Source organism: Monopterus albus, unplaced genomic scaffold (assembly GCF_001952655.1).
Source record: "Monopterus albus unplaced genomic scaffold, M_albus_1.0 scaffold13.1, whole genome shotgun sequence".
Lineage (NCBI taxonomy): Eukaryota > Metazoa > Chordata > Actinopteri > Synbranchiformes > Synbranchidae > Monopterus > Monopterus albus.
This window is the reverse complement of record NW_018127893.1, coordinates 1930294-1956487: the sequence shown is the minus strand read 5'-3', so window position 1 is coordinate 1956487 and position 26194 is coordinate 1930294. Positions and strand designations below refer to the sequence as shown.

General features: G+C 41.6%; 1 protein-coding gene across 11 annotated transcripts in view; it reads left to right on the top strand.

Annotated features, from left to right (window-relative positions):
• Window positions 1–3375: 3375 nt before the first annotated feature.
• eml1 (EMAP like 1) overlaps window positions 3376–26194 on the top strand; it is a 39029-nt gene continuing 16210 nt past the window's right edge. For 3 of the 11 annotated variants that reach the window (XM_020590826.1, XM_020590825.1, XM_020590824.1), the window contains exons 1-3: window positions 12034–12681; window positions 24808–24990; window positions 25256–25303. In XM_020590826.1, the coding sequence (XP_020446482.1) occupies window positions 12615–12681; window positions 24808–24990; window positions 25256–25303 (298 nt within the window). In that variant the 5' untranslated portion in view covers window positions 12034–12614. Of the gene's footprint in view, window positions 3558–9322; window positions 9438–12033; window positions 12682–14796; window positions 15954–21639; window positions 23046–24807; window positions 24991–25255; window positions 25304–26194 lie in introns of those variants that run through there. The other 8 variants (XM_020590835.1, XM_020590834.1, XM_020590828.1 and 5 more) reach the window with 7 other exon arrangements.

Here is a 26194-nt window from a genome sequence, read left to right as displayed (position 1 = left end):
TTTAGCAGATATAGGAGATGAGGAAAAAAAACCTTTATTACAGTCCATAAAGCACATTGTTTCTTCTTTGTTCTGTTCAGTACAGGATTGATTTAACTTTGTGTACATAAATATACACATGTTATCAGATGTCTTGCGGTATTGTTACTGTACCATACATTGTATTTCTTGTGATCCCGTGTGGAATGCTCCAAAATATTTAGCATGCCAGAGAAACAGAAATTAAGGAAGTACCTAACTATAGTTGCAGTTGCAATTCTTGTTCACACAGTGAAGTGCAGCTTCAGTTGCCTCGTGCAGGTTGTTAAACCTGTGGAGAGCTGTGAACTGCAGCTCTTTGCCACAAGTCACCAATTAGGGTTCTGCCCACACAGCCATAAAACAGTTAGCAGAATCATTCGGAGGCTGTTGGATTTAACACTATTAGGAGTTCATTAGTACCTGCATACACAACTGCTGCTGCCATCAGAGGACCATTAACATAGACCCATTAAAGCAGGCTGGAGGCCTTTCACTCATATTAATTAAACTGACATTTGTTTATCACCAAAAGCATATTTTGATATATACTTATTGGTGACATACACAAAGGCTTAAATTTAAATCGCATCTTGAACTTTAAGCTGCAGCTAAACAAGTAATAAACTAATAGCCTGACCTGGACAGTGGGGAGACCAAATTATACATTTTCAAACTGGTTAAGTATAATAAATTACAAAAATTAGGAATTAAATTAATATGTCAACAAGCTATTAAAAATATAGTTTAAAAAATCTATGAGGTGTCATTAAAGACAATGTAAAACATCAGTAAAAAGGGAGAGTGGGTGAAACAGTGACCATGATGGAGGTAAACTAAAGAGAAAAGGCAACATAATAGGTCACCATTCAGTTTGTAGAGGGATCAGTGCTACATGAAGCACACCACACTTGCTTCAAGGGAAATTACAAACGATCGCTATCTAATTTCAGGACCGATCCCAGTGCAATTATTTGTTCCCCTCTGATGTTACTTGTGCTACAGATACTAGATAGTGTAGCATGTTTCAAAAGAAACTGACACAGCTGGCCATAAACAACCGCTAAACAGACTTATACTTTTGATGAAAACAAACAATTAAATGGTCGAATAAGCAGATGCAGATCTTTAAATAGGTTAGTATACATTTGTATACAAAGATGTTCCTCTCTGTGTGTAGGATTTTTTTTTTTATGTCTATTCTTTACAAGTGACCTTCATACCTTCTCTGATACACTAGAAGCTCAGTTTTTGGTAATTATGTTCACATTGCAGTCACATGAAATGCATTGTAGGCCCCTTGTCTAACACCCAGTTTTATTGTTTTTAAATGTAGCCATTTTGTCAAATTTGACTTTAACTTTCAAACTGTTTAATAGCTATTTAATTACCTCTGACTTCAATCTGATGCCTCGCTGTTGCTCTAACTTATTCCTTTTAACCACTGCCAGTGCCTCATTAGTCTTATAACAATGTTTGATCTATTTTATTGTTACCAGGACACAAGTGAACACTAAGACTCCTCAAAGTGATTTCCTGGATTTAAAGGTAAGTCCATTATATTTTATAGAATAAAAACAATGTATATATCATCACTGAGTCTTACAGGTGTAATTAGTGTGTGTACCTCAGCTAACAGGCAGCATAATATCACTGTTGTTACTGTAATGGGTTCATAATCTCCAGCTGTGGATAAACAGGTTTACAGTAAGCTGGTTGTCATGTAAATATGTTCTCAAGTTTCATGCTTCAGCCTGACTTCTCTCAGTGCAGCAATTTCTTGAGTGCTAGTTGCTGCAAAAGAAGTCTTGAAAACTCATATCAAACCACTTTACCACATGATTAAGCATAATGTAATTTGGGCACTGGAGTATATTTCATCAGCTGAAGTGATGGCATGTGATCATTAGTCTGTAAAAATACTCACAGTAGTGGATTGTCTACTTTCTGTTTGCCAGAGCAAGAGGGGTCGATAGGTCTTTATGAGGTGAAGGTTTAGGTTACGTTTGCAAAGGGGCCTTCAAGCTCTTCAGCAAACAAGAGTTGGAGATCAGACATCAAAGCTTTGTTAGTGTTGGGGGAGGTGGGGGGTCACTGACAGGTCTGAGGGGCAGATAACAGAGTGGGAAGTCCTCCTACATCCCATCCCAAGATAACCCTGGTCCCTGGCAGTAAATCCTAACCTCTGTGACACCGGTACTGCCGGACAACTCCACCATCTGACCCCACTTAGTCACATGCTGGATCTTTCCCTTGTGATAATCCCCCTTGTCAAGTGACAGTCGGTCGGCTGAGTAAGTGAAAAGTGGTTCAGGAATGAGTGTGTGGAAAGGTTAGCCATGAGCTTAATCAAAGCTGCACCCTGTTAGGTTCTGAGGAACATCTGTGCACTCAAGTGGGCAAGTACTCTGTACAGCATAGTGAAGTGCCTCGCAAGCACTTTTCTTTGTCTCCTCTGTTATGAAGGGATTTAGAAGGAGGGACAAAGCTGGCGGTGATTTCTGATTCCCCACTTTTCCCTTTCATGGATTCTTCTTGCCACCTCTTAATCTTATTGTCTCTGCTTCCCTGACTGTCTGAGTTTGGTAGAAACTGCAAATACTTAACTTTACTTAACTTGCCCTCTGTCTTATCCATCCATCCATCCATTTTCTATACCGCCTAGTCCCAAACGGGGTCATAGGGGCCTCTGTCTTATTTATAAGCCATATTACAGAACATTGAGATGAAGTTCAGTGGTCAAAATTTCAGCCCCGAGTACAGAGTCACTTGACCCTGGAAATTTCTTGGTATCCAGGACACTTGAGAAACTGGAGACAACAAAGGATTCCTTCTGATGTAAACAGAGAACTATTCAATAAGACTCTAGCGCCCCCCACAGGAAACAGAGGCTACTATTGCTAAAAAAAAAAAAAAAAAAGAGGAAAAACAAAAACCCTTACCTTTTCTGAAATAATGCCAGGGTCTGACCAGTATGTAGTGTCTGTGTTTTCTGTTACAGGCTCAACAGAATAGGACACAAATGTCTTGGAAAACACCTTGGTTCAGAAAATATCAGTGATTTTGTAAAGAAAACGTTTAACCTTCTTGTTGTAGGCTGTAATGAAAAAAATGAATGGTTTTCTTCCTTTAATCTAATTTTAATGGTGACATATGTGTTGTGAGAAAGTCCATGAAATTGTTTCCAAAACAGCCTTCCATATCTAAGGGAAACAATATCCCAAGAGGGACTGTTTGTTACAAATTTAGTGTCCAATTGCACAGTGTGTGGTGTTTGATTGGCAGGTCTGCTGGCCACTGATCAGGTTTTTGAGAGAGGAAGAAAGAAAGGGGAGAACAAGGAGACAGAAAGTAAAGTAACAAAGCTAAAGACTTAACAGCTAAGAGGCTAGAACAAAGAATTTGACCAGAGAAGTTAAAACAAGGATACAAATACAGAGGAAACAACAGGCTGCAGTAACTCAGCTGACAAGAGAGGACACTGTCCTGATCCTCTTCACTCTCTGGTGCCATGTCTGACTGTGAGGGGCTGCCTATGGGTAAGAGAAAACAGAGACCCTTGTATGGAAGTGTGCACATATACATGCATGTGTTCAGAAAAGATATATGAGGAGCATGTGTGTGCCTGCATGTCTGTAAATCATGGATTTTTACATCTGCATATGTGTGTATGAGGGTGGGAGCCTCTCTTAGTCCATCCTGTTTTACTCTAAACCCTCCACTGGGACAGCTCACCCAGCAAGTATTCAGCTGCAAAGAGGAGCCGGTTAAGTTTGGGCCCTTATATGGAAGCTTGGAGCAGTTTTCCTCTGGTTTCATCAAAATAATGCAGAGCGACTTTACACAAGTTTGAAATATGTAGAGAGAAGAAAAAAAGAGGAGAGGCACTATAGAGAAAAAGGGGGAGGTTGGATAGATGTAGAAGTATGATAGTAAGTTGTACTTCTTGTCAGCCGCTCCCAGTGTTCCAGTGAGAAACACTTGTGGATACAACAGTGCTGCATGTGAACTGGCTGTTCCAGGAATATGGGGCCAAGATGTGTGTATGTGCAGGTGCCTGACTGTGTGAGTGCCTGTGTGAGTGGGGGGGGCATACATTTCTACACAATCAAACTGTGGGGACTAGGTTAGGTGTTAGGCAAGTAGTGGGCATGGTTAAGGTTAGTTTAAGTGTCCAGGAAATGAATGTAAATCAATGTAATGTCCTCTGAAGTGCTAGAAACCAGACTTTGTGCGTGCGTGTAGCAGCAAAGCATTAAGTGAAGGGTCATTTCCAGCAAGTGCAGCCAAGCTGACAGGCCAACAGAAACAATCACTTATAAATAGAAACCCCTCCCCTTGTCTTGTTCTTTCACTCAGTCACTCACTTGTGTTTTGATCTTATACTCCCTCCTTCTAGCTCATCTCTGTCTCCCCTCTCTGTCTCCTTCCTTCCTTTTCCCTTCATTCTCTGGCTGCATGGTTCCTTCCTCAGCATAATTAAACATGACTCCGCACTATGAGAACTGTTTGATGTTATTATATAAACCACAGTCTTGGCCATAACTACCAAATTTGTGCTTAGTGCATTTAACGGACCACTGTCCACCATCTGACCACACCTCTATCATATCATACTGTAATACTTTTGTCAGGAAATGGCTTCGGACTTGTTCAACTAAGTCAGTGCTGCTCTCTTTTTGTGTCCTCTTATCCTATTAATCCCACAAGTTAACAAAATAACAGTGGCATTTGTAATTTTAAAGACTTAAGCCTGGATTTTCCAGCTTCATGCCATTATTTCTTATGTGTGTATTTTCATGCTGTTTAAAAATATGTTCAGCAAAAATCCTGCCTGTGCTTGTTGAGTCTCTCCACTGAATCTATTTCACACCTCTTCCATGTAAAACCTCCTAATCCAACACGACAGTGGAAGAATTTTGGATTATTTTGTCCAGTAGGCTATTTTAAAGGCATTTGCTGTTTATTCAGACATTCTGTATTTTTAGAAACCTTTCGGTCTTCACATGTACAACTGGAGTAAACAGGTTAAATCTCATTGCCAAATCATAATAGACCTTGTGTGCCAAGATGACAATGTTGGACCCACCAAGGACATGCAGGAAAGAAGATGTTATCTGAAGGAATTGATGTTTATAGGAAACAGCACTTGTAGAAATAAACTGTGCTGAGCTACAGATTCAGTTCCCAACAGTACAAAATAAAATGCTGCAGTTCATAAAATATCCTAAAGGTGGCAGTATTAACACATTAAATAATTGGTGGTACTGATAATTTAGTGAAGGAAATATTGTCAAGAGTGGGAAGTTAAATTGGGGGAAAAGATGAAAACAGGGATGGGGATACAGAGACAAAAGAGAGGCAATGAACAAGGAGTAAGGAAGGTGGGAGGCAAAGAAACAGGGAACATCAATGGAATGAAGGGGTGAAGATGGAGGTGACAGCTGTCTCCAGGATCAGTTTGGTGAAAAATGAAATGCAGCTCTGGCTGCTTGTGTGTCATGTAACTGAGACTTATGATGGTATCAGTGGGAGCTGACAAGTTTTTATGTGAAAGAAAAGCATCCGCATCCAGTTGCTACCAATTTCAGTACACATGCTGTACCTGAAGACTTTGATGTGTGTGTGTGCAAGCTAGAGTAGAGATGAAAGGTGAAGACAGCATCATGGTGACGTCAGCCCTCCATCTGTGCCCTGAATATGAGGACCAGTAGCTTTGCTCATGTTAAAACTATTCTCATATTTACAAAGTGGCATTAAATGGGTCATTCTGAACACAGTCACCTGCAGTTTTGTGTGTGTGTGTGTGTGTGTGTATTTAAGACACACAGGGAGGAACATGATTGCCACAACATATACATTAGCGTAAACTGCAGCAGCAGATGCCAGACGTCCTCAGTCAAGTTTATTTTAGACGTTATTGATCGAAGGACTGAGTTGCTTTGAATTGAACAAGAGAGGAGGGACTCGCAGAAAAAAATTATTTGATGCAGAAAAAAATGTAGAGATAAGATAGAGAATAGCACAAAATGGAAAGAACAGACATTAGAGAATTTATAGCACAAGGCTGTGAGGGATGATGCATGAGAAGTTAATAACAATCACACTGTGTGCTATAGGGGTGTGTGCATTTTCACCCATGATTGTGTGCATTCACTGTATATGCATGTCTGTGGGTAGGCCTACACACAGAAAGAGAAAGAGCAGAGTTCTTGGTTTGTCAGCAAATGGGGGAGGGCTGTACATGGATGTTTCAGCAGCCAAGTCAAATGTGATTAATGTTGTCACTGCTTCAGAGAACACACAGCCCCTCACACTTTATAATACACACCATAGCTCTGTTGCATTTTGATGATTGTGAAAGTGGGTTTAGATTGCTGTCCATTAGATAAATGGATCATTTTCATAGTAGTAGGACTTGGCAAATTACAGCGTAACCTACTGACCTGCAAGGTGGTGTTTTCTGCTTTTTAATGGCTGTACTCAACGGCAGTCACGTTTTCATAGACTGTAGCCCACTGAATTACACCAGTCCTGTTCTACTTCTGTGCCCAAGTTATGCCTCATTAACATATAGATTAGATGTAGAGAAGTCAGTGTGGTTTATATCCATTTTCCCCCCCACCTCAGTGGCATCATTAGTGTGAAGGCAAGGAGGTCAGGCAGAGCAGACGGCGGCGGAAAGAGGTATCAAAGGTTGACACAGAAGCAATGAAGGCTCAAGTAATATTCATGAGATGATTTGATTTGTTGTCAGGATGTAATGGATGTCATGTTTTTTTGCAGAAGGTCCTGTCATATTCTTTAGATTTCTCCATATTCTTCCTTCTGTCTAGCTGCTTTTTTTTTTTTTATCTTTCCTGCCTGCCAGTCAGTTCATGCCTGTCGTCCCGAGTGGCTGCCAGTCCACTCAGTAAAAATTCAGTCCTGTTCTCTGGACTTATACGATATCTATTACGTGGCTGCCCACTCCATCCTAGAAGAAGCAGTCCTCCTCTTTGTCCTTGTTTCTATGTCCCAAAATCTTAAATTTGGCTAAATGTGAGTCTTTGCAGTGGATTTCTACACGCATAATGCTATTAGAGACCATGACCAAACACTGCACTAAAAACACAAGTGGTGACCCAGTTTTTCTGAATCATAACATCATTATTTGGCACTGCTGTTGCTGCTCATGCAGCCCAGTGCATTTCAGTGTGTAGCTGCCGCTTGCCTTCATCCTGCAGCCTTGTTTTTGTGCACTGATATCACAGCATATGCTATGAAATCTGTTAAGATATAGTTTCTCTGAAGCAGAGCGGTGACTAAACCTCTTTGGAAACTAGGTCACATTTCCACCATATAATTCATGAGGAGAAAATAATTGAATTAACTGATTCAAGGTGATCTTGCTATTTCAAATTAAACTATTTGTCTCCATTTCACACACACACACACACACACACACACACACACAGCAGCCAGTGGCTTGTCAGTTTTCTCCTCTTTTAGTACTGGACTAGACTTTGATAAATGGAACATCAGCTGAACTTTACTTTCAGTTCTTGAAGCTAATAATGTCCAACACAAAGGTATCCAAGTTCATAATTCACTGCCATAAAATGTGTTGTAATCTGGTCTTGATGCACAGACGGGTTAGTTTCCCCAGCAGGTGATATATATAATGTATTTTCAACAGTCAGTCACCGTCAGTCTGTCTCTCCCTATGTCTGCTCTGCTGTCCAGCTGGTTATTAAAAAGGGTGAGTCTGTCAGTCACAGACAATATTGCTTCCTCTCCTGGTCTGGTCTCTCCTCGCCAGCCACTTTTATGAGATGTCACACTGTCACACCTTGAGAATTGATTATAGTTTTATTGACCAAAGCCTAAGGTAAAACTTTTTAATGGAGGCATTTGGACATTTTAATAAAAGGTCAAATATAGACTTAATGTAGATTAAATAAAAGAAAAACACATCAAATGCTTTTTTTGTCATGTAAATGTTAGTTCAGAGTCTGGCTATAAACTGAATATCAACCCTTCAGTCCTTCACTGTTACAGTACATGCATTGTAAAACAATGAGCTTTCATAATGACCAGACATCTGAACTTTATATGAGTGCTTTCTTCAGAGAAATAAATGAATAACTCTTATTGCATGCCAGAGATAATCTACTCACTTCCCTGTTGGGAAAATTTCATGACCTTTGTTATCTGTTATTATACTTGCATTATATCAAGTCACTTCATTGTATAATAAGTTATTTTAATGCTCTCTTTAAGTCAGGGCTGTGCATTTACAAATTCTAAAATCTTGTTATTCAAAACTATTATATGTATTTTATTTCCTTATATCCTGACAACAACAGTTACAAAGTCCTTGTAGATCTTTGGTAAATCTGGCTGCTGGCCTAGTGTCACTTCCATATTGTAATGTTTAAACCTTCACACAGCAGCTTAAAAAAGTTTTAAAGCTGTGTTTAGCTGTTCATCTTGATTAAAATCTAGTCAACCTGATCTTATATGTCTCCACAGGATTTGTTTGAAATCCAGTGTGAATATGAATCATTAAAAACCCTAGGTTGCATTAACTCATGGTCTAAAGGGTCTAAAGTACAAAGCAGCCCAATAAGCAGGGCAGACACACAGATGGTGGCTGAATCATACAGAGGATTGACCTTGTTTCTTCCTCAGCTCTGCACTGTGTATGTATAATCGCGGCCCACTGACAGACTGACCAATCATCTGTGGATAAAACGAATGTCAGCAGATTTTGTTTGTAAAGAAGATAAACAATTCACTTAGTTTGAATATGACCTTCAAATGGCTCCACAGAACAAAAGCTGTAAAAACAGTCAGCAGGACAGCTGAGAAAGCAAAGGGGGTCTGATACCAAGGCTTTTAAAAGGGTTATTTAGTGACACTGAACCCCCTCCAGATGCGGTATGTTAGGATATGTAACCATGTGATCTGACTCCACACTTAGTAAAAAAAACTCTTTTTGCCTCTGTTGTTTAAACTGTTTGTTTTGCCCTAGATTTCTGTGAGGTTACTTTGCATCTACAAAATAAAAACACTCACCCACATATCAGAAATGCACTTGCTCCAACACAGTTTCTATTCACTGGGGTTGCTATGCATAATTCCTGGGTTTCCTGTGAAGCGACCAGCTGGTATGCTTTGGTCTTTACCATCAATGAGATTATTGGTTTTAGTGTCTGTTCATCAGCAGGTGTTTGTAATGACCTCACAGCTACTTTAGGGAAAACTGTGTAGGCAGTTTGTGCCACTAGCTGGTGGCTTTTAACATGTATTGTTTGTAATTCTTCATCCTTCAGTTTTTATTTTTTAATTGAACTTCCTGAGCGCTCTGGTGTTTTATTCTTTTTTTCCCAACATTATTGTTCATTTGGAGTGTTGGTTCTGGCCACTTGACAAATGCAAGTTCAACATTCATTCTATTTGGTTTTTTAGCTGTTTTGGTCTCCTGGTGGAAATATCTGGAGCTTTAGCTGTTAGTCGCTAACTGTGTGTCTGTCTACCAAGCAGGTAGCGTACACTGGAGTCTTTGGAGTTTTTTCACTGTTAACGGTTGTTCATATTATCTTTACATCTTGGTTGATGCAGTTTGTACATTTGACCCGACTCACAACTTATGCACATATGTTAATTGTTAGTACAGCTCAGCACAGCACGGTCCTGTTTATTTTGTGCTTGTGTGTCTGTGCAGCCTCCAGATTCCCTGATGGGTAGAAACAATGGAGGGGTGTGGAGAGGAGAGGGGCGGTGCTGCAGCGGTTCCACCACCTGCCACCCGCTGGGTGGTAGGTGGGGTTTGGAGTACACATGGAGGGGGGGGATTTAGGAGGAAATATACCCTAGTTTTAGCTGCTTCTTTTCATGTGAGCATAAGCACAGAGAAACAGACGTGCACAAAAACAGACCTATCCCAAATCTGCCCTCGTGAGATTTAGAATAACACACAGAATAACACAGAGCAACACACAAAGGGTGTTTACGGTGTGTGTTGCTTGTAATCTGGGCTAGAAGATGCATGAAATTTCTTTCTGTATCTGAATCCAAACACTGGATGTTGGAGGCTTTTAGTGGTTGTTAAAAACATTGAAACAATAAATGCAAATACCTGGATGCATTTTTGCATGTTCTCATTGTAGAAGAATATTAACTGTGGATGTAGACAAAGACCGATATGTACAAAAGGTGTAAAGGTCAACACTTAATCTTACTTTGAAATTGAAACATCCTTGTGTTTCATAAAGTAATGTGTAAATGCAACCTTGGCCCTACACTGCACCACAAGGAGCACCTTTTTCACTTAATCCTGTCTGCTGCTGAGCTTGCTAAGATCTATTGGTGGCTTGATGTTATTAGTGTAATAAGTGTAGCAGAGTGCGGTGTTTTCCTAGGGGAGAGATGGGGCGCTGCAGCACCGAGGTCAACAACATGGAGGCCTTGAACCATAAACTGATCAAAGCTTTGCTCATCTACTGTTCAGTGCTTCACTATATCCCTTTTATATCCCTCCTGTTAAAGGTCAATTCTAGCCAGGCCCACCTTTAAACCAGAAAGGATTCTACATATTAGGACAGATACCATGACAGAAACTGCTTTATGCAGGACAGATCATATCACCTCAGCTGGGCCGCTGTAAAAACACTGAGTGAAACAAATGCATCCTTTCATGGTCTCTCCACTGCTGCCTTTAGAACATCTTTGCCTTTGAGTGATTATGTCAGCACCATCTTGTGATCTAGTGGGGTGGGGGGCACCCTTATTATAGGCTTATTGTTTTTTTCCTTCAATCTTAAATTATAAATAATGCAAAAACCTCCCTGACATGCACATACAGAACCCTACTTTTTTCTGTGGGTTATCCCCATTTCTTCCTCACAAAACTTCCACCCTGCTCACTTTTTAATTTGGTTATGAACCACTCTCTCCTTTCTTTTCTCTTCTGGCCCCTCCCCCTCTATCCCATTTATTTCCCTTTCTTCAATCCCCTAGTCTCCCTCTGATTCTCTCCCACCCTTGGCCTTGTTTTAAGGATCCCTCCATCTCCAAGGAGTCTGCAGTGGGGCAGATAAGACAAACAGAGGACAGAATGATAATCATGTTTAGCTACAGTAGAGATCCCCTGACAGTGTTTGAATGCTTGGTGACAGCTGCAGAGAAGATGTAATGTTGGTTTGTTATGGTGTGTCTGCATGTGTCTTCATAGCCTTACATACAGTAGGCCTATACAGTATGTCTGCGTACTGTAGAGGAGGCCATTGCTCCGTTAAGATCCACACTACCTCGGTCATATTTGTAACTAGCCACTGGTTTTATTTCCTTGTCTGTTGTCATTTTGTCTCCTATACTTTCCTTTCTACATACCTTGCTCTTTCTTTTTCCTCTCTCCTTCTTTCCTTAATCCTTTCTTCTTTTCCCCTCCTCTCTTGTCCCTTCTCCTCTCCTCCCCTCCTATTTCTTTTGAAGCTTCCTTTCATCGCCTACCCTAACTTAGCCTTTCTTTTATTTTTCATAGTTGTAGCCTCTCTTCATCTTCCTGTCTCTTCATTTCTCCTAGTGCATGCATTTCATCTCCTCACCTCCTTTTTCCTCTTTTGTTCTTCTCTATTCTTACCTTTCTTTTTCCTTGATTTCCAACCTTACCTTCTCCTTCCTTCTTCTTCTCCCTCTCCTCTTGTCCTCACCTCTGTTCTACTGTCCTCCCCAACCCTGAATTAAGCTCTCTTCTCCTGTTATCCCTTCTCCTAGTCCCTCTCCTCCTTCCTCTGTCTTTTTAACTATGGTATGTATGCTCCTCCTCTAGCCTACATTGTTGTACCCTCTCTGTCTACTCCTCCTCTCTTTCCTCTCCTCTTCATTTCTCTCCTGCTCTATTCTCTCCTCTCCCTCTAACCGGGAGGAAGAGGAGGATCTATCCATCTGGCCCAGCCCCCTGCGCTCTGACTCGTCCATACCGGGTGACAGGAGAAGGCTGGGCTGTCCCGAGCATTATCTAAATACTTACACACAGTCTGACCCACACTCGTGTACACACACACACAGAGTAACTGCCTGCGTTCTCAGCTCAAGCCCTCTTAAAGCTGTTTTTCTTCTGCTTTTCAGTGAGTGCTTACAACACTACAACACACAGCTGCCTTTGCTGAAGACAGTCGGACGGCAAGAGGAGAACAGAGGGGGGGGAAGAAGAGAGAAGACGTGCCCAGAGGAAAACAAAACCACCAGGAGCCTCTTAACTTGTGTCTCTTTCTTTCCGCTGCAGTCATTCTTGAGCAGGGAGTGTTTTCTGCTGTAGTTCAGGACTTTTTTTTTTTGTTAGAGGGGGGTGGAAAAAGGGGAGAAAGGGAAAAGGGGTTGGAGTTCACATGACATAATCAGAGTGAATGGGTTGCCATGGTGACTCACTCAGGGAGCCTGACCTGTGCAGATTGAATGGAGGGAGCACCTTGGACACCAAGTGTATGATAAACTAACAGAGGGGAGTCACCAGAGAGAGAGAGAGAGAGAGAGAGAGAGAGAGAGAGAGAGGCGAGCGAAGAAGTGGTGGATAACAGAGGGAGCACAGAGGAGCGGAGCAGGGGTTGAGAATGGAGGACGGCTTTTCCAGCTACAGCAGCTTGTATGACACCTCATCACTGCTACAGTTCTGCAACGGTAAAACTCACTAATCTTTCCTCCCATGTCCTTATCTTCCCTTCTGCTACACAAGGCTGCTATGGACTTTACATGTTACCAGCTGACCATGTCTAAACTTGACATCAAGTAGAGGTGTGTGTCTGTGCTGCAGCTTTCAGGGCTTTGGTAAAAAAGGAGTTTAGCCTTTATGCTGTTATGCATGGCTTTAGCATTACCCTCACTGTTGAACTTGGCTGTTCTTTAAGCAATACATGAGGAAGACATCAGCACTAGCTGAGCACAATGTCAGACTAAGAAATTTTAAATATTTATCTTAAAGTCTTTACTCCTAAGATTACAGGAAAATATGCTGTAATAAACAGAGGAGGAGGAAAGATGCTCACAGTGCTGCCCTGATTACTCTGTGTTGAGGCATATGTTATGAACATTTTTCTCCACTGGTGGGTGAAATCAGTTTGCTGTATGAGCCAAAATAGGAATGCCAGAACAGGACACAATTACTCCCATTCTTCCCACTGTCCTGAAGTCTTGCTGGCAGTGGGAGAAACCATATTTCAGGCTGCTAATGTTATGGGTGGGAGAGGATGACTCAGGGAAACGGTGCAAACAGCATGACACATCAGTATGACATCAGTTCAGGGTTTGTTTCCACAAAACCTTCAAACTTTGCTCAAGAAGCTCTTACATTGTTAATATTCTGCAATAAAACATACCCCACTTTAACATGCCCTCATCATTTTTCTTTTAAATGCATTGTTGTTGAAAGAAGCTCTGCAGCAGCATGTTGCCCAGCTGTGATTCCATCACCGCCAGCATACTGACTAACCAGCTACTGAGCCCCACACACACACAAAGGGGCTTAACCCCTACACAATAACCAGTGTCCCCAATAGAGATTAGTACTGGAGCAGAGGAGGTTAAAGCCTGGCTTTCTTGATGACTCAGTGCTTTATTGAGCACGTTAACCAGAGCCCCACACACACACAAAGGGGCTTAACCCCTACACAATAACCAGTGTCCCCAATAGAGATTAGTACTGGAGCAGAGGAGGTTAAAGCCAGGCTTTCTTGATGACTCAGTGCTTTATTGAACTCGTTAACCAAAGATGAAACTAAATGTTTATCATATAAAAGTTTTTTTTTTATCCCTTCAGTGTGGCATAGCCATTGGTTTTTGTCATGCATGTAACTTTTTTCAGCGTGTACCCAGCATTTGCTGCTGCTAAGCTATCAGTGAGAAGCATCGAGTAACATAATGGAAAAAAATCAATATTTACTGCACTGTGTAAGCACTAGCAGTCGATGGGATAAGGGAATGTAATTGTCTAACAGAGCAACTCATGGATGTGGAAGCATACAGATGCACCCCCTGTGTATATTAGTATGCCATTACTTTCATAGATCATGTGAGGTAAACCCAGTTAAAAGGTTTTCTCCTTATGCATTTCTCTCATTCTGTTTATAGCAATCACAAAGGAGGAGATGCAGGCAAAGGAAAAACAGATGAGTTGAACACATTAAGATATAGACCATGCAAAGCTGAAATAATATCTGTAATGTTTTTATACATTTATTGATTGAATTAGAGACTGGAGCCCCTATTTTGCAGTACACGTTACAACAATGGCTGATTTATGGTAAACTGAGGAAGAGAGAACTGTGCACGCACCTTTTCTGCTCGTATGTTGTATTCCAATCTGAGGAGCCAAGTACTGACAGCAGCAAAGGTACAGTAGCACCTGAAGTGGGTTGGTTGGACTGAGCTGAGAAACAGGTGTAGCACTGGGTGTACAGTAATAGAAGCTCTATGACTTCCTCTGAGCAGATGCCTGAACTTTTAAAAATGCCACAGATTGCTCTGCAGTGGCAAGTAATGCTGTACTTGCCACTTGCCACTCAGTATGGGTATACTGTAGGTATGATGGCTTCCACGCTTAGTGGTTTGATGATAGGTGACTGGAGTTCAGTGTCACAGCAGTGAATTATGTCTATAACATCTTTACCTAAAGATGCAGAGAATCCAAGCCACAGTTTTCCCACTTTAGGTAATCCTATGTTATTTTTCCTCTCTGTACTTCTTGCCGTGTCATGAGCAGCTCTCATACTGCTCTACTGCTGCTGTCCAGCTGAACCCAGATCTGGTCAAAGCAGAAGTCAGTGATGTCATTCCCCTCTTTCTCTCAACCCATGTGCTGTAGAGTGTTGGACCAGACTAATATTCAGAGAGGTCAACTAAACTGCAGAAACACACACGCACTGCATGCTTTGTCCTCAGGAGGCCGAGTTTAGCTCAAGCTAACTGAAAATTCAGCCCATATTACACAATCAGACACACCTACCGATGCAGCTGATGAGGGAAGTGAATCCTTTAGAGAAGCATTACTTTCTGTGTTAAATCACATTTGGAATCAGCTGGGTCTGGAGACGAGGACCATTTTGATTGAATTAGTTTGTGTTGTGCAGCCGGTGATGGGTTTGATGTTGTTTTTATAGAATTTACTTATATCCTGATGCTAGAATAGATTTTTGTTGGTTTTAAGAGAGAGAAGGTGAGCACTTTCATGATATATGGAAAAGGTTGGTGGTTACTGTCATTTTCTGTTCTCTGGCCCCCATCAGTCACATTGAAGGAACTTTGGTCAGGAGGGAGTGTGAATCAAGTTTTAAGGGAAATTTGGAAAATGTAAGTCAATCCTTTTAAAGATTGTTCACATGACACAGAACAGAATAGAAGAATGATAGAAGAATAAGTAAATCTGGATCACTTTTAGTACTGTAAAGCTGATGAACACACACTCATGTTCATTTTACTGCAACCAGCCTCTCCATCCCAGCAAATCCAGTCACTCATGTGATTCATTTATTCTCCTTTTAAGCTAATGATGTCTGTTCAGATTTAGATCAAGCGCTCTACACTAGTCCTGTCACGGTGGCGCAGTGATTAGCGTTGGTGCCTCACCTGCAGTGGCACTGATGATGGCATCAAAACATGCAAGCAATAACACGGAAGGAGCCGGGTGACCAGAGGAAGGGGGATAGATGGAGGATAGGAGCAAAAACCATCAAAGGAAGGAAGGCTTTTAATTTGGAAAACCAAATGTTGATCTGAACAGAAGCTCTTTCCAACCAAAAAGTTGAGACGGAGAGAAGACTGAGCACAGACAGATCGGATGGACACAAAAGGCGCAGAGGGGAATTGATAAAGGCAGAGCCTTGTATGATGCTTCTCAGGGATTATTTCAGAGGAGACAAGGCTCCACCCTGTCCCCTCCTCTTCTTGGCTGTGCATCTGTAAGTATCTCCATCCAAACCCTGACTGATGATGACACATGTAGCAGGATGAGGATTAAAGCCCTGCTAATGCTCCCATGCCACAGTAGCAATGGCAGTGAATGGAGGGTCCTTGACTTGAACTTCACTTTTAAAAAAGTCTTTATTTTCTTTTATGAGGCATGGATCAAATTGTCTCCTAAAGCAACAAAATGTCAGTGTTTTCTGTGTTAAATGCATATACACTATTTCTCAACTTGAAATGTTATATTTACAGAAATATCTATTCCTCTGCCTCGTTTTCTCCTCCTTTCCTATGTCTCCCTTTATTCTTTCACCTTATCGGTCAGTGCATAATCAAGTCATGCTGGCAGCTGACCTGCTCACTGATAGAAAACGGCACAAAAATGTAATATAAATGGAGAAACATTGATTCATCTGTGGCTGTAACATGTATCAGAGCAGCAGTCTGATAAATATCGGTCTGGACGGGATAACTCACCCACCACTGCTGATTCGTTTAAAGGCCGGCATTGATTTTCTGTAGCTGTGTCAGAGTGAGCACACACCACTCTCCATTTCTTCTTTCTTCATCTCTCTTCTGTCTCCAGCTTGGTGTGTCTGGATTTCTTCAGTTTTTCATGCACTGACTCTTTCACCCTGTTTGATTTTGTGTGAATGCCCCAAGTATTTGTTTGAAGATTAAAAAAAAAAAAGACATTGAGCAGGGTGGTTCTATAGTTGCAAGTCATGCTGCCCCCTCCTACTATTTGCTATCGCCCCTTTCTCTTGATGTGACTTTGGCCTGCACTTTCTCTTTCGTTCTTGCAAAACAGTCATTACCTGCTAATACTCACATGGGGTGACGGTGTGTGCTCACTAAATGTGTACGTCACAGCTATATTATGTGACTGCAGCCGCTGTAAGCTGCTTCTGTTGCTTTGCTGTTGTCTGAAACTGTAGATTGTGCTGCAGTTACACAGATAGTGTTATGTATGATATGACTATGTTGTTTATTGTGATTCAGGGACAAGGTTACAAGTCAGCGTGCTCATGGAAACGGTCTCTGGTGAGCCAGCAGGCAGAAGATGCCATTTGTCGTTAAACTGAGTATTTCCCCTCTCCTCTCTCTCTCTGCCTTTTTTGTCTTTTCCTCCACTGACACAGATTCATGCAGCCTCATCCCATGACCCACTAAAACAATCAGGCATGCAAAGCAGGAGTGTGAGATCCTTTGCTAAATATATTGCATATACTGATTGCGCATGTGTTTGTTTTTGTTTGTGTAACTCGTGCTTTTTGCAGTCAAATTTAAAAGGGAGACATGTTTTCTGGCCTTGTGTGTGTGTCTCCAAGTTCATTGTGTGTATTTGTGTGCATACCATGATAAGGTCAGGAGAGGAGACATGCAGACTGTGAGTCCTTGCCCAGGATGTCATGGATCTGTAAAAAAATACCACAAAGGAGCAAGAAACTGAATGGTTTCCTCCAACAGACAATAGGATGCTTCCATTCTGCGTGGTAACAGTAAATGTGTTCAGCAGAGCATTTAATTCTACCTGTGGGGGGAGGGTGATAAATCATACAGGTCAGCAGAATCCCAAATACATGCCCTTATTTTTAGTCCACGCTTGTATTCCTGATGTTCACAGTCAGACGCAAGACAAGAAAAGAGAGATTACATTATGAAGATGTTGTAAAGCTCATTATCTTGGTCAGTTGTGTTTCAAATTAGTATGCAAATGAAATTCAGCACAGATCATTTGTGTGGGTACAGGTTAGGTATGTACGTCCTCATTCAAGGGTGTACATGCGTGTCTGTGCATAAATCTTTACAGTACATCATCATGTTTAAAGATAAATTCAATTACTCTGACACGATGAGTGTTAGCTCAATCATATCTATGCTAATTATCGCCATCAGGGTATTGTCTCCCGTGAGGCAAAAGTCACGGCCCATCAATCTGATTGCTCTGCAGCTTTACACCCTGCAAGACCAAAGGTTTCATTTGGCCAGTTGGAATGTGAATGCAGCTCCCAGAGGCTGCTCAGCACACTATGCTGTTAATGGACGAACAAAGAGGGAATCCCCACCTCTGCCTCTGCGTGTGTGTGTGTGTGTGTGTGTGTGTGTGTGTGAGAGAGAGAGAGAAAGAAATCCCCAACATGCATTCAGCCCTTGTGTAACAGATGGTGAGGGAAGCGAGGAGAATCCCATTAGAGAATCTATTAAAAATAAATTCAACAGGAACACGGGTGCAAAGGTGGGAGTAGAGATATGATGATTTTGGTTTGTTATTGTGAATTTCAGTGACTGATTTAAAAAAAAAATCCCAGTGTTCTAGTTTTGTTGTGAGATGACATTTTTTGTTTATCACTCAAGATAATATGCTTTAACCTTCAATAATATATCTACAGTTCAGTTTGATCCTCATAAACATCAGCAATACATTTGTTAACATTTTGCTCTTACAATCAAAAAGCTATGACTTTTTTGTTTGTTTGTTTGTTTGTTTGTTTTAACAGTGAATTCTCTGTAGAAATTACACAGCCAGAAGTACATTGTAAAAAGAACAACCTATCACTCACTGGCACTGACAGTAAAGATCATCAACAGACCTACTAAATTACAAGGAGTACTACTCACTTGTTTATGGAAAACTCAAAACTCTGCCACTGTTACTTTTGTTATGGCACAAGCAAAATGTACTTATGACCAAGTGATTTGCAATGTTGTTTAATCAGCTGTACGAAGACATAGTACTGTACACATGAACAGATCACGTGACAGGAGAAACCCAAAAGGGTTTTGTGTCTCATTGCAGATGTTGTGTCTGTTTATTATTGTTTTGCATCCCTTTGTGTCTGTTTTGTGTCTGTTTCCAGATGCTATTTGTCTTCAGTCACTTTAGCCAGTAATCCATTCTGGCTTGTACACTCTGCCTGATTTGATATTTTTCCTAAGCAACTTCAATAAACAAGGACAATCTAATAAGATGGCCCTGGGAGGCTAAGCTGTTTTGTCTCTATTAAAATCAACTGAATGTAGAAACAAAACAACTTCCAACAAGCACTGACCGTGATTGTGGACAGAATTCAGAATACAAACCCCCGCAAAATGCAACTTTTATTACATACTAAAATCTGTTTTTATTATTTCTTTCCTCTTTTGCTGTGTAATGATCTTTTCTGTTGCCATCAGTGCCACTGTATGGTCTCTTCCCCCCAGATCACAGATATACGACTGGCCCATGTTTAGCGCGATGGCAGTTTCTGGCTCAATTGTTTTGTCTGTGTGTGTGTGTGTGTGTGTGTGTGTGTGTATGTGTGTGTGAGACCTTTCTCGCTCCATGGAAATCTGGTTTCCCATAACAACAATGATACTGGACAGAACAACACCGGTGCACGCACGCACACACACTGGATGGAACAAGCGTCCCGCCTCCTGTTCCATCCTGGTTGTTTGTTACTGGGGGACAAAGCCTTGTTTTATGTAGAGAAAGGTTGAGACTGAGAAAGAAGCTTATGTCAAAGCCTGGAGTCGCTGCCGAGCAGGACTTCCCTAAAGATCAAAAAGTTGTCTTTCCTCAGCTAGTTTTAGCTTTTGTCATTTCAGTTGGTTAAAGTTGCGGAGCAATGTCTTATAAAGTTTAGGGCACTTTATTTTTCCCAACATGATAAAGTCCTCCATACAGTATCATCTGTGTTGCAATGAATATCGTTGCTTCCAGCTTGTAGCTTGTCTGTCTGCACATTGCACACTTCTACAAGAATGTTTTCTGGCTTCAGCTCAGCATATTGATGCTCAAAACATTCCACACTCTGAAGTCTCCATATCCACAATCTAAACTGCCAAAAAGCAATCCCTCATTCGAGTGAGCAGCATAGATGCAAACAAGAGAAACAGAGAGAAAATATTAGAGAAAGATGATTAAAAAACATTATACTACCAGGTTCTCCTTAATCCATTAGTCTAACTTTTTCCTCCCACAGATGATTCATTTCTAGCCTGAGCTCAAAAATCCATCCAGTTTCATGACGGAGGGAGGCAGACCAATAGCGAGAGAGGTGAAAGAGTTCAGAGAGAGAGAATACAAATCCAACCTGTTGCTAAGCTCAAATCCCCTGAGTTTTTGAATCATTAGCATTGAGTAAGATCTGCTCACCCTATCCAACATAATCCCCTCCCACCCAAACACACTGTGAACACCTCTGTTTTGACAGAGTGTGCATAGATGTGTGTGTTTTGTAAAGCAGAGTGTTTGGACATTGGTGTTTATACAGTATGTGTCAGAGTAAAGGGGTTATTTTGCCTCAATGGGGCGTGTCTTCCCAATTTCTTTTCCTTTTATTTATGTGGGTGTTTTGTTGCATCATCTGATCCTGCTCTCAGCCTGCAGCTGGCTAAAAGCAGCCGGGTTTTCCATCATAATTGACTGTTCTGGTATAGTGTTTCTGTGTGTATGTGTAAATGTCAAGCTGTGTGATGGTGAGAGCATCAAGGTGGGGGACAGTACTTCCCATCTGACCTAGGTTTGACCCTAGGAAGGATGTCGCTGAAGTGTAGAAGGAAGAGTTTAACATGTTCTTACAACAGTTGGATCTCTCATGGGGGCCATATGACCTCTCCTCATGTTCCTCTTTGATCCCAACACACAATTTGTATGACCCTACACACATGCATTCACAGCTTCACCCGTCCTTCAGTCCTTTATGCCTTTGTCAGTCTCTTTGTAATTCTTCAGTGCCTCTGTGACATGAAAACAAGCTCTCCCTGCCATATTCCTTTCTCTCTCCTTGCACTGTTTGCACCTCTTTAATCTTCCCTCAGTTCACATGTTAGGACTCCCCCCTTCTCTGATCCACTTTGGTCTATTTATAGCTCTTAAGCATCAGTCAAACAAGAGCCAGCAGAGGCAGCTTGTAAACCAAACGTCTGTCTCACTAATCTGACCGGTTGTTTAACTAAAACACCTCTGTCAGTTTGTCCACTCCTCACTGGGATTGATGGCACTTAAAGTAACGCTGTTTCGCTCTTTCTCTTTTTTTTCTGCAATCTCTAAATCAATTGTTTTAGCCATTTTTATTCTGGCAACATATACCTGATGGATGATTTCGGTCATACCTGACACCGACTGTTAATTTTTAGTTTTCATGTCCGTAATATCTGAAAAGCCAGAGAAGTTGCCATTTAATGACACACATTTATGTGTTTTACTTTTTTATCACCCAGGATATTCAGTGCCACATCTTCATTCCTCAACCTCTCATCTGTCCATCTGTCTCCAAATGACTACCTCCTTCAGTTTTTGGCTTAAAATAAAACCTTTGATTGATTATGATTAGGGCCAGACTTTCATTAGTGATCAGCAGCAGAGTGAAGTCAGGTTGTTCAGCCAGACTTTCATTAGTGATCAGCAGCAAAGTGAAGTCAGGTTTAGTGTAACTCACTGGTCTGAGGAGAAATGGCTTTCCTGAAGGCACCATGTGCAGCATCTGAACTGGCACTATTCCTGTGCACCACCTGGCCATGTGCATTCATGTTATGAAATTAAAGGTTCTGCCAAGCTGTGACTCTGCTGTCTGCATCAGCAAGTATATAGAATTCCAGCAGTGTGATATCTGCTAGCTTTGTGTGTCTGTAAAACAAGAATTGTTGTCCAAATGTTGTGACAGGCTGTTTCCTGCACCCTCTTGGTTCTTTGATCTGTTGGTTTTCTGCAAACACTGGTTACGGCTTTTAAAAACCTCCCACTGTGGCACAGCTTAACCCGACAGCTGAATGTTCCATCACGTCAGTTTAGCTTTATTGTTTTGGTTTCTCAGTCACTGTGATTGTCAGCGTATTATTATTGTCATAGTGTGAAGGAGTACTCGCATGGTGAGACAGCTGCTTTCACATTTCCTCAGAGGAAATCACTTTATCCTCACTTATAATGGCATTGTCACATGTGTTTAGACAGTACATAGAAATGTAAGTTTATACATGTCCCAGTGAAGGAGTGACTAAGCTAAAAGGCCAGACAGCTGAGCTCAGCACAGGGCTGCCGCAGAAGATATTTTATAGATGAGGTTGTGCATTGCTTGAAATGTGAGTGCTCCCTGTGTTAATCAGAGGCATTCACCCAGGAATGTTTTAGTCCTTTCACTCCCTCAGTGCATTGATCTTGGTGGCTGATGACAGTGCAGGAGAGGGGAGGTGGGTCCAAGCATGTGTGCACGCTTCAGTGTCCTTTATTGATGACAGTGAAGTCAGTAAATGACTCGGAGATGAAAACAGAGGTGTGGCAGATGCAGTGAAGAGGATGCATGTTGGGGCGCCCAGAGAGTTGAATGGTTACCGTGTGACTCGCCATAGTATATCAGGTACAATGTGTGCACAATGTTGGGGTTTTGAGTCTGACCACTGACTTTATTTCGGGTCTCCTCACCTCTCTCTCCATTTCCTGTCTGTCTCTGCAACCTTGCCTCATATACCGTATGTGACTCAGCCATGTATTGATCAGGGGCAGAAAAAGAAAGGCGGGGAGATGCTGAAGGAGGCTGACAGACATGAAGTAATTTAAGCAGCTGGCTGACAGGTGTGAACAGCGCGCTGAGCGAGAGGAGATTTGTGGGGTGTACTGTGATCATCCGTCTTTGCGGGGATAAAACTGAGACAGGGGGTTTATGTGGTGATGGATCTGCTGTTAAATGGAGATTGACATCTCACTGATACTCCCTTTCTGGACAGAAAGCATGTGACCTGTACCTCATGCTGACTGCACTGTGGTCACATCAGTGTCACGCCATCAACACACGTTCTGAGAGGGGGGCTTCACTGACCTCATCTGCTTTCCGTCTTGCCTGTGAAGGTGTTATTGGTTTTTAACATGTTTGGCCCTGAGGGTTTCACAGCAGAGCAGGGTGGCAGATGGAGAATGTCAGTGCAGAACTGAGGAAATCACAATCGTGACAGGCAGTCATTGTACTTCAGTGACTGATGCCATCATGCTCTCATTGTGTCAGTGTTGAGAGCAGAGCCACAACAGATGCCGCACAGATAGTAGAAGCTTTATCTCACACAATCACATGTGAATATGAACAAGGGCTGCGTCAAAGTAAACATCTCAGGTGAGACGAAAGTTATTAAGATCCAGTTTTATCTGTGGAATATGCTTTGTCACTGTGTGAATAGAGGAGGAAGTAAGAGTGCTGTTGTGTGTTATGAAACTGGAAAGCATTTCTTTTGAGTACAAACTTGTCTTTAAATGAATGTATGAGCATATAATCTCATTATACCTGTAGGAAGTGTAATGTGCACCTGCAGTTTTTATATGACTCAATTTCTCCAGATGAGGTGAGAATATTAGGCAGTGCATACAGCGTGAAGTGTGATGGGTATTGCTGCCATAAAATTGCAGCCTGTCACACTCCAATCTAATGTTACTCTGGAGATATTTGCCAACTCTGTTACTGCCAGTGTTTTTAGCCATGCTACAGTAGCAAAGTGGGATGGCAATTGTTGGTCAACCCCTCTAGTCCAGACTGAAAAATCACAGCTATTATAAAATCTGGTACAGGCATGTCTGGTTTCCCGGTGATGTATCATAATGACTTCCCTGACTTTTCCTCTGGTGTTACTAGCTGGTGTCTACATCCAATGTCTCAGCAACTATTACATGGATTGCCATTTGGTACAGACATTCATGGGTTCCTCAGTGGAATAACATAGGTGATCTCTTGATCCTTCACTAGCGCCGTCATCAGGTGAAATGTAAATGTCTAAAATTGGCTCACACTTTTATGACCAAATAATCAGCTCATCAGACTCAACTATACTTTGTGTTTAGTGTTAATTAGAAAATGTTAACATGAAAAACTAAGATAGTGAACAACAGGCATACTGACACTGTCCTCATGAGAAAACTGTGGTCAAGGATATCTTTAATCCCCTGAGCAGTTTATATTTATTTATTTAAGAGACTCAGATGCTCATAAAATCATTTGACGCAGTTGTACTTGACTGTTCGAAAGTGTTATTTACAGATGTCAAGAGCTCACCTCAAATTTCCATAAAGTTACCAGACAGTCAGGGTTTAACTCCGATTCACAGAAGGAACACACAGTGCAGATCTGCCTAATCACCAGATGCCTGCTCTCTAATGCATAATGCATCAGGCTCTTATTACAAGTCTGCAGGGAAAACACAGCAGTGATTTACATTAATATTTCATCAAACCACTGTGACATCAAAGTCTGGCTGCATGGGTGTGGGTGTGTGTACGTGCATGTGTGTTATCATTAATGAAGTGGACCCTGGTGGCTGGCGCTTGCCCTCTATCTGGGTGTCAGGTGCAGAGGTGATAATAATGTGTTAAAGAACAGAATAACATTAAAACAAGCTCATGAATACAGGCTTTAATAGAAAAGCAATCAACTCTGAGTAGTACACGGCAAATGTGCTCACAGACAGTCTGAATTTCTGAAAGGTCATGTTTTAAAGAAAATTTCATGCTGGCATTTCATCTTTGTCATTTCTGTTTATTTATTTTTGTAAAATAAAAAAAAATAAAGGTTTAAAAACATTTAATATTAAAATTGTGACCCAAGTGTGGGGATGCTTTTTGGGTGAGGAATAATCATACTTGATATGATTGTCTTCTTGCAGAATAAATAAAATTCTTGTCATTGAGCAATGAAACTTTTACTTTTATTTAATAATTATACCTCCATTCTTTTCTGTGCAAAATTATTATTGTCTATATTCTATTAGCAATTCTTTGTTTTCTACTTTGACGCAATGGGACAGCACTGACTGGCTCGTATACAGCATAAAAGTCCACCACAGTGACATTTTACACGCCTCTGACATGACCCCGCTCTGTTTCCTCAGATGACAGCGCATCAGCAGCCAGCAGCATGGAGGTGACCGATCGCATCGCCTCTCTGGAGCAGAGGGTCCAGCTGCAGGAGGACGAGATCCAGCTGCTGAAGTCCGCTCTGGCTGATGTGGTCCGCAGACTCAACCTGTCTGAGGAGCAGCAGGCCATGGGCTCACGCAGGGGACCCACCAAAGGTACGGTAACACTCAATTCATGGCGTTTTGTAATGAGTTCATTAATCAGTTTTTAAGAAGAGGGTCAACAGGTTCTCTAGTATCGCTTTAACACAAGCTTTGAAGGCATCCTGTCTTGCTTTCCCACTTTCTTCTCTCTCCAGACGATGATGTCTCCTTCAAATCCTGTTTTGTTTTCATTTTATTAGCTGACTGGTTGTCGACCTCCTCTCCTGCCTTTTCCTGGATTGTTTGTGTTATTGAACTTATTGTGCTTTATGTGTAGACCTTGCACTGAAGTCTCCCTCAGCAGACAGCAATGTTGGGAAGCCAGGTAGGCAGACTATGTAGTCTGTCTGCACTAACCAGTCGCCTGCTACTAGTATGCTGTGTATAATTTCATTTGGAAACACACAGTTACTTTCAATTCTGCACTGTCATCTAAGTATAGAGGGCAACACACACTGGCGATGCACTCACAACACCCACATCCGTTATTTTCTACTCCAGTCCACACACCGGCAGCATCGTCACCTCATGTTGACGTGCATCCCCATGTCAAGAAATGCTATTGTCTTATTTTCCTGGCATTGATGTGCATTTAAACAGCATTGGCTCTCTGGAAATGTAGGAAACAGACTTAACACAAGTAAAAATAAACAGCACGTCGTCACAAAATTTGAAAGCACACACTGACTGATAGGCTTTTCATACTTGTTTTTTTTTTTTTTTTTTTTTTTTGGTGCTGTTTTCTGCATGTGTTTTCAGCTGTCTGTGTGGTTTCCAGTAGTATCTTCCTCCTGGAAGCTGATGGAGCCTGTGTATGATTTGCACTCATGGAGGTTTTTATGTCCATAGAAGTACAGTTGAGTGATGAAACGGAAACAGATAATGATGCTGAGCTACTGCCAGTTATATTCTCTCCTGAGTGACTGGACAGATAGAGTTTCAGATGGGAGCTGGGGGATGACTCAGGCTCAGAGCTGCTTTCCCTTATTGCTGTGCACTTTTGACTGCAGAGAGTCTGCAGCCCACTCCCCTCTACTGAAGTACAATGATCTGCTTCAGAAAGCTCCACATATGCATACACACTACATATGGTTACACAGACACACAGCACACACACATTTGTCTTCCTTAACATGCTAATGAAATTACAACCTCAGTTGGGCCCTGCTTTGCAATTACAATATGAAAGATAACAGGGCTGTGTGTGTGTGGGGGG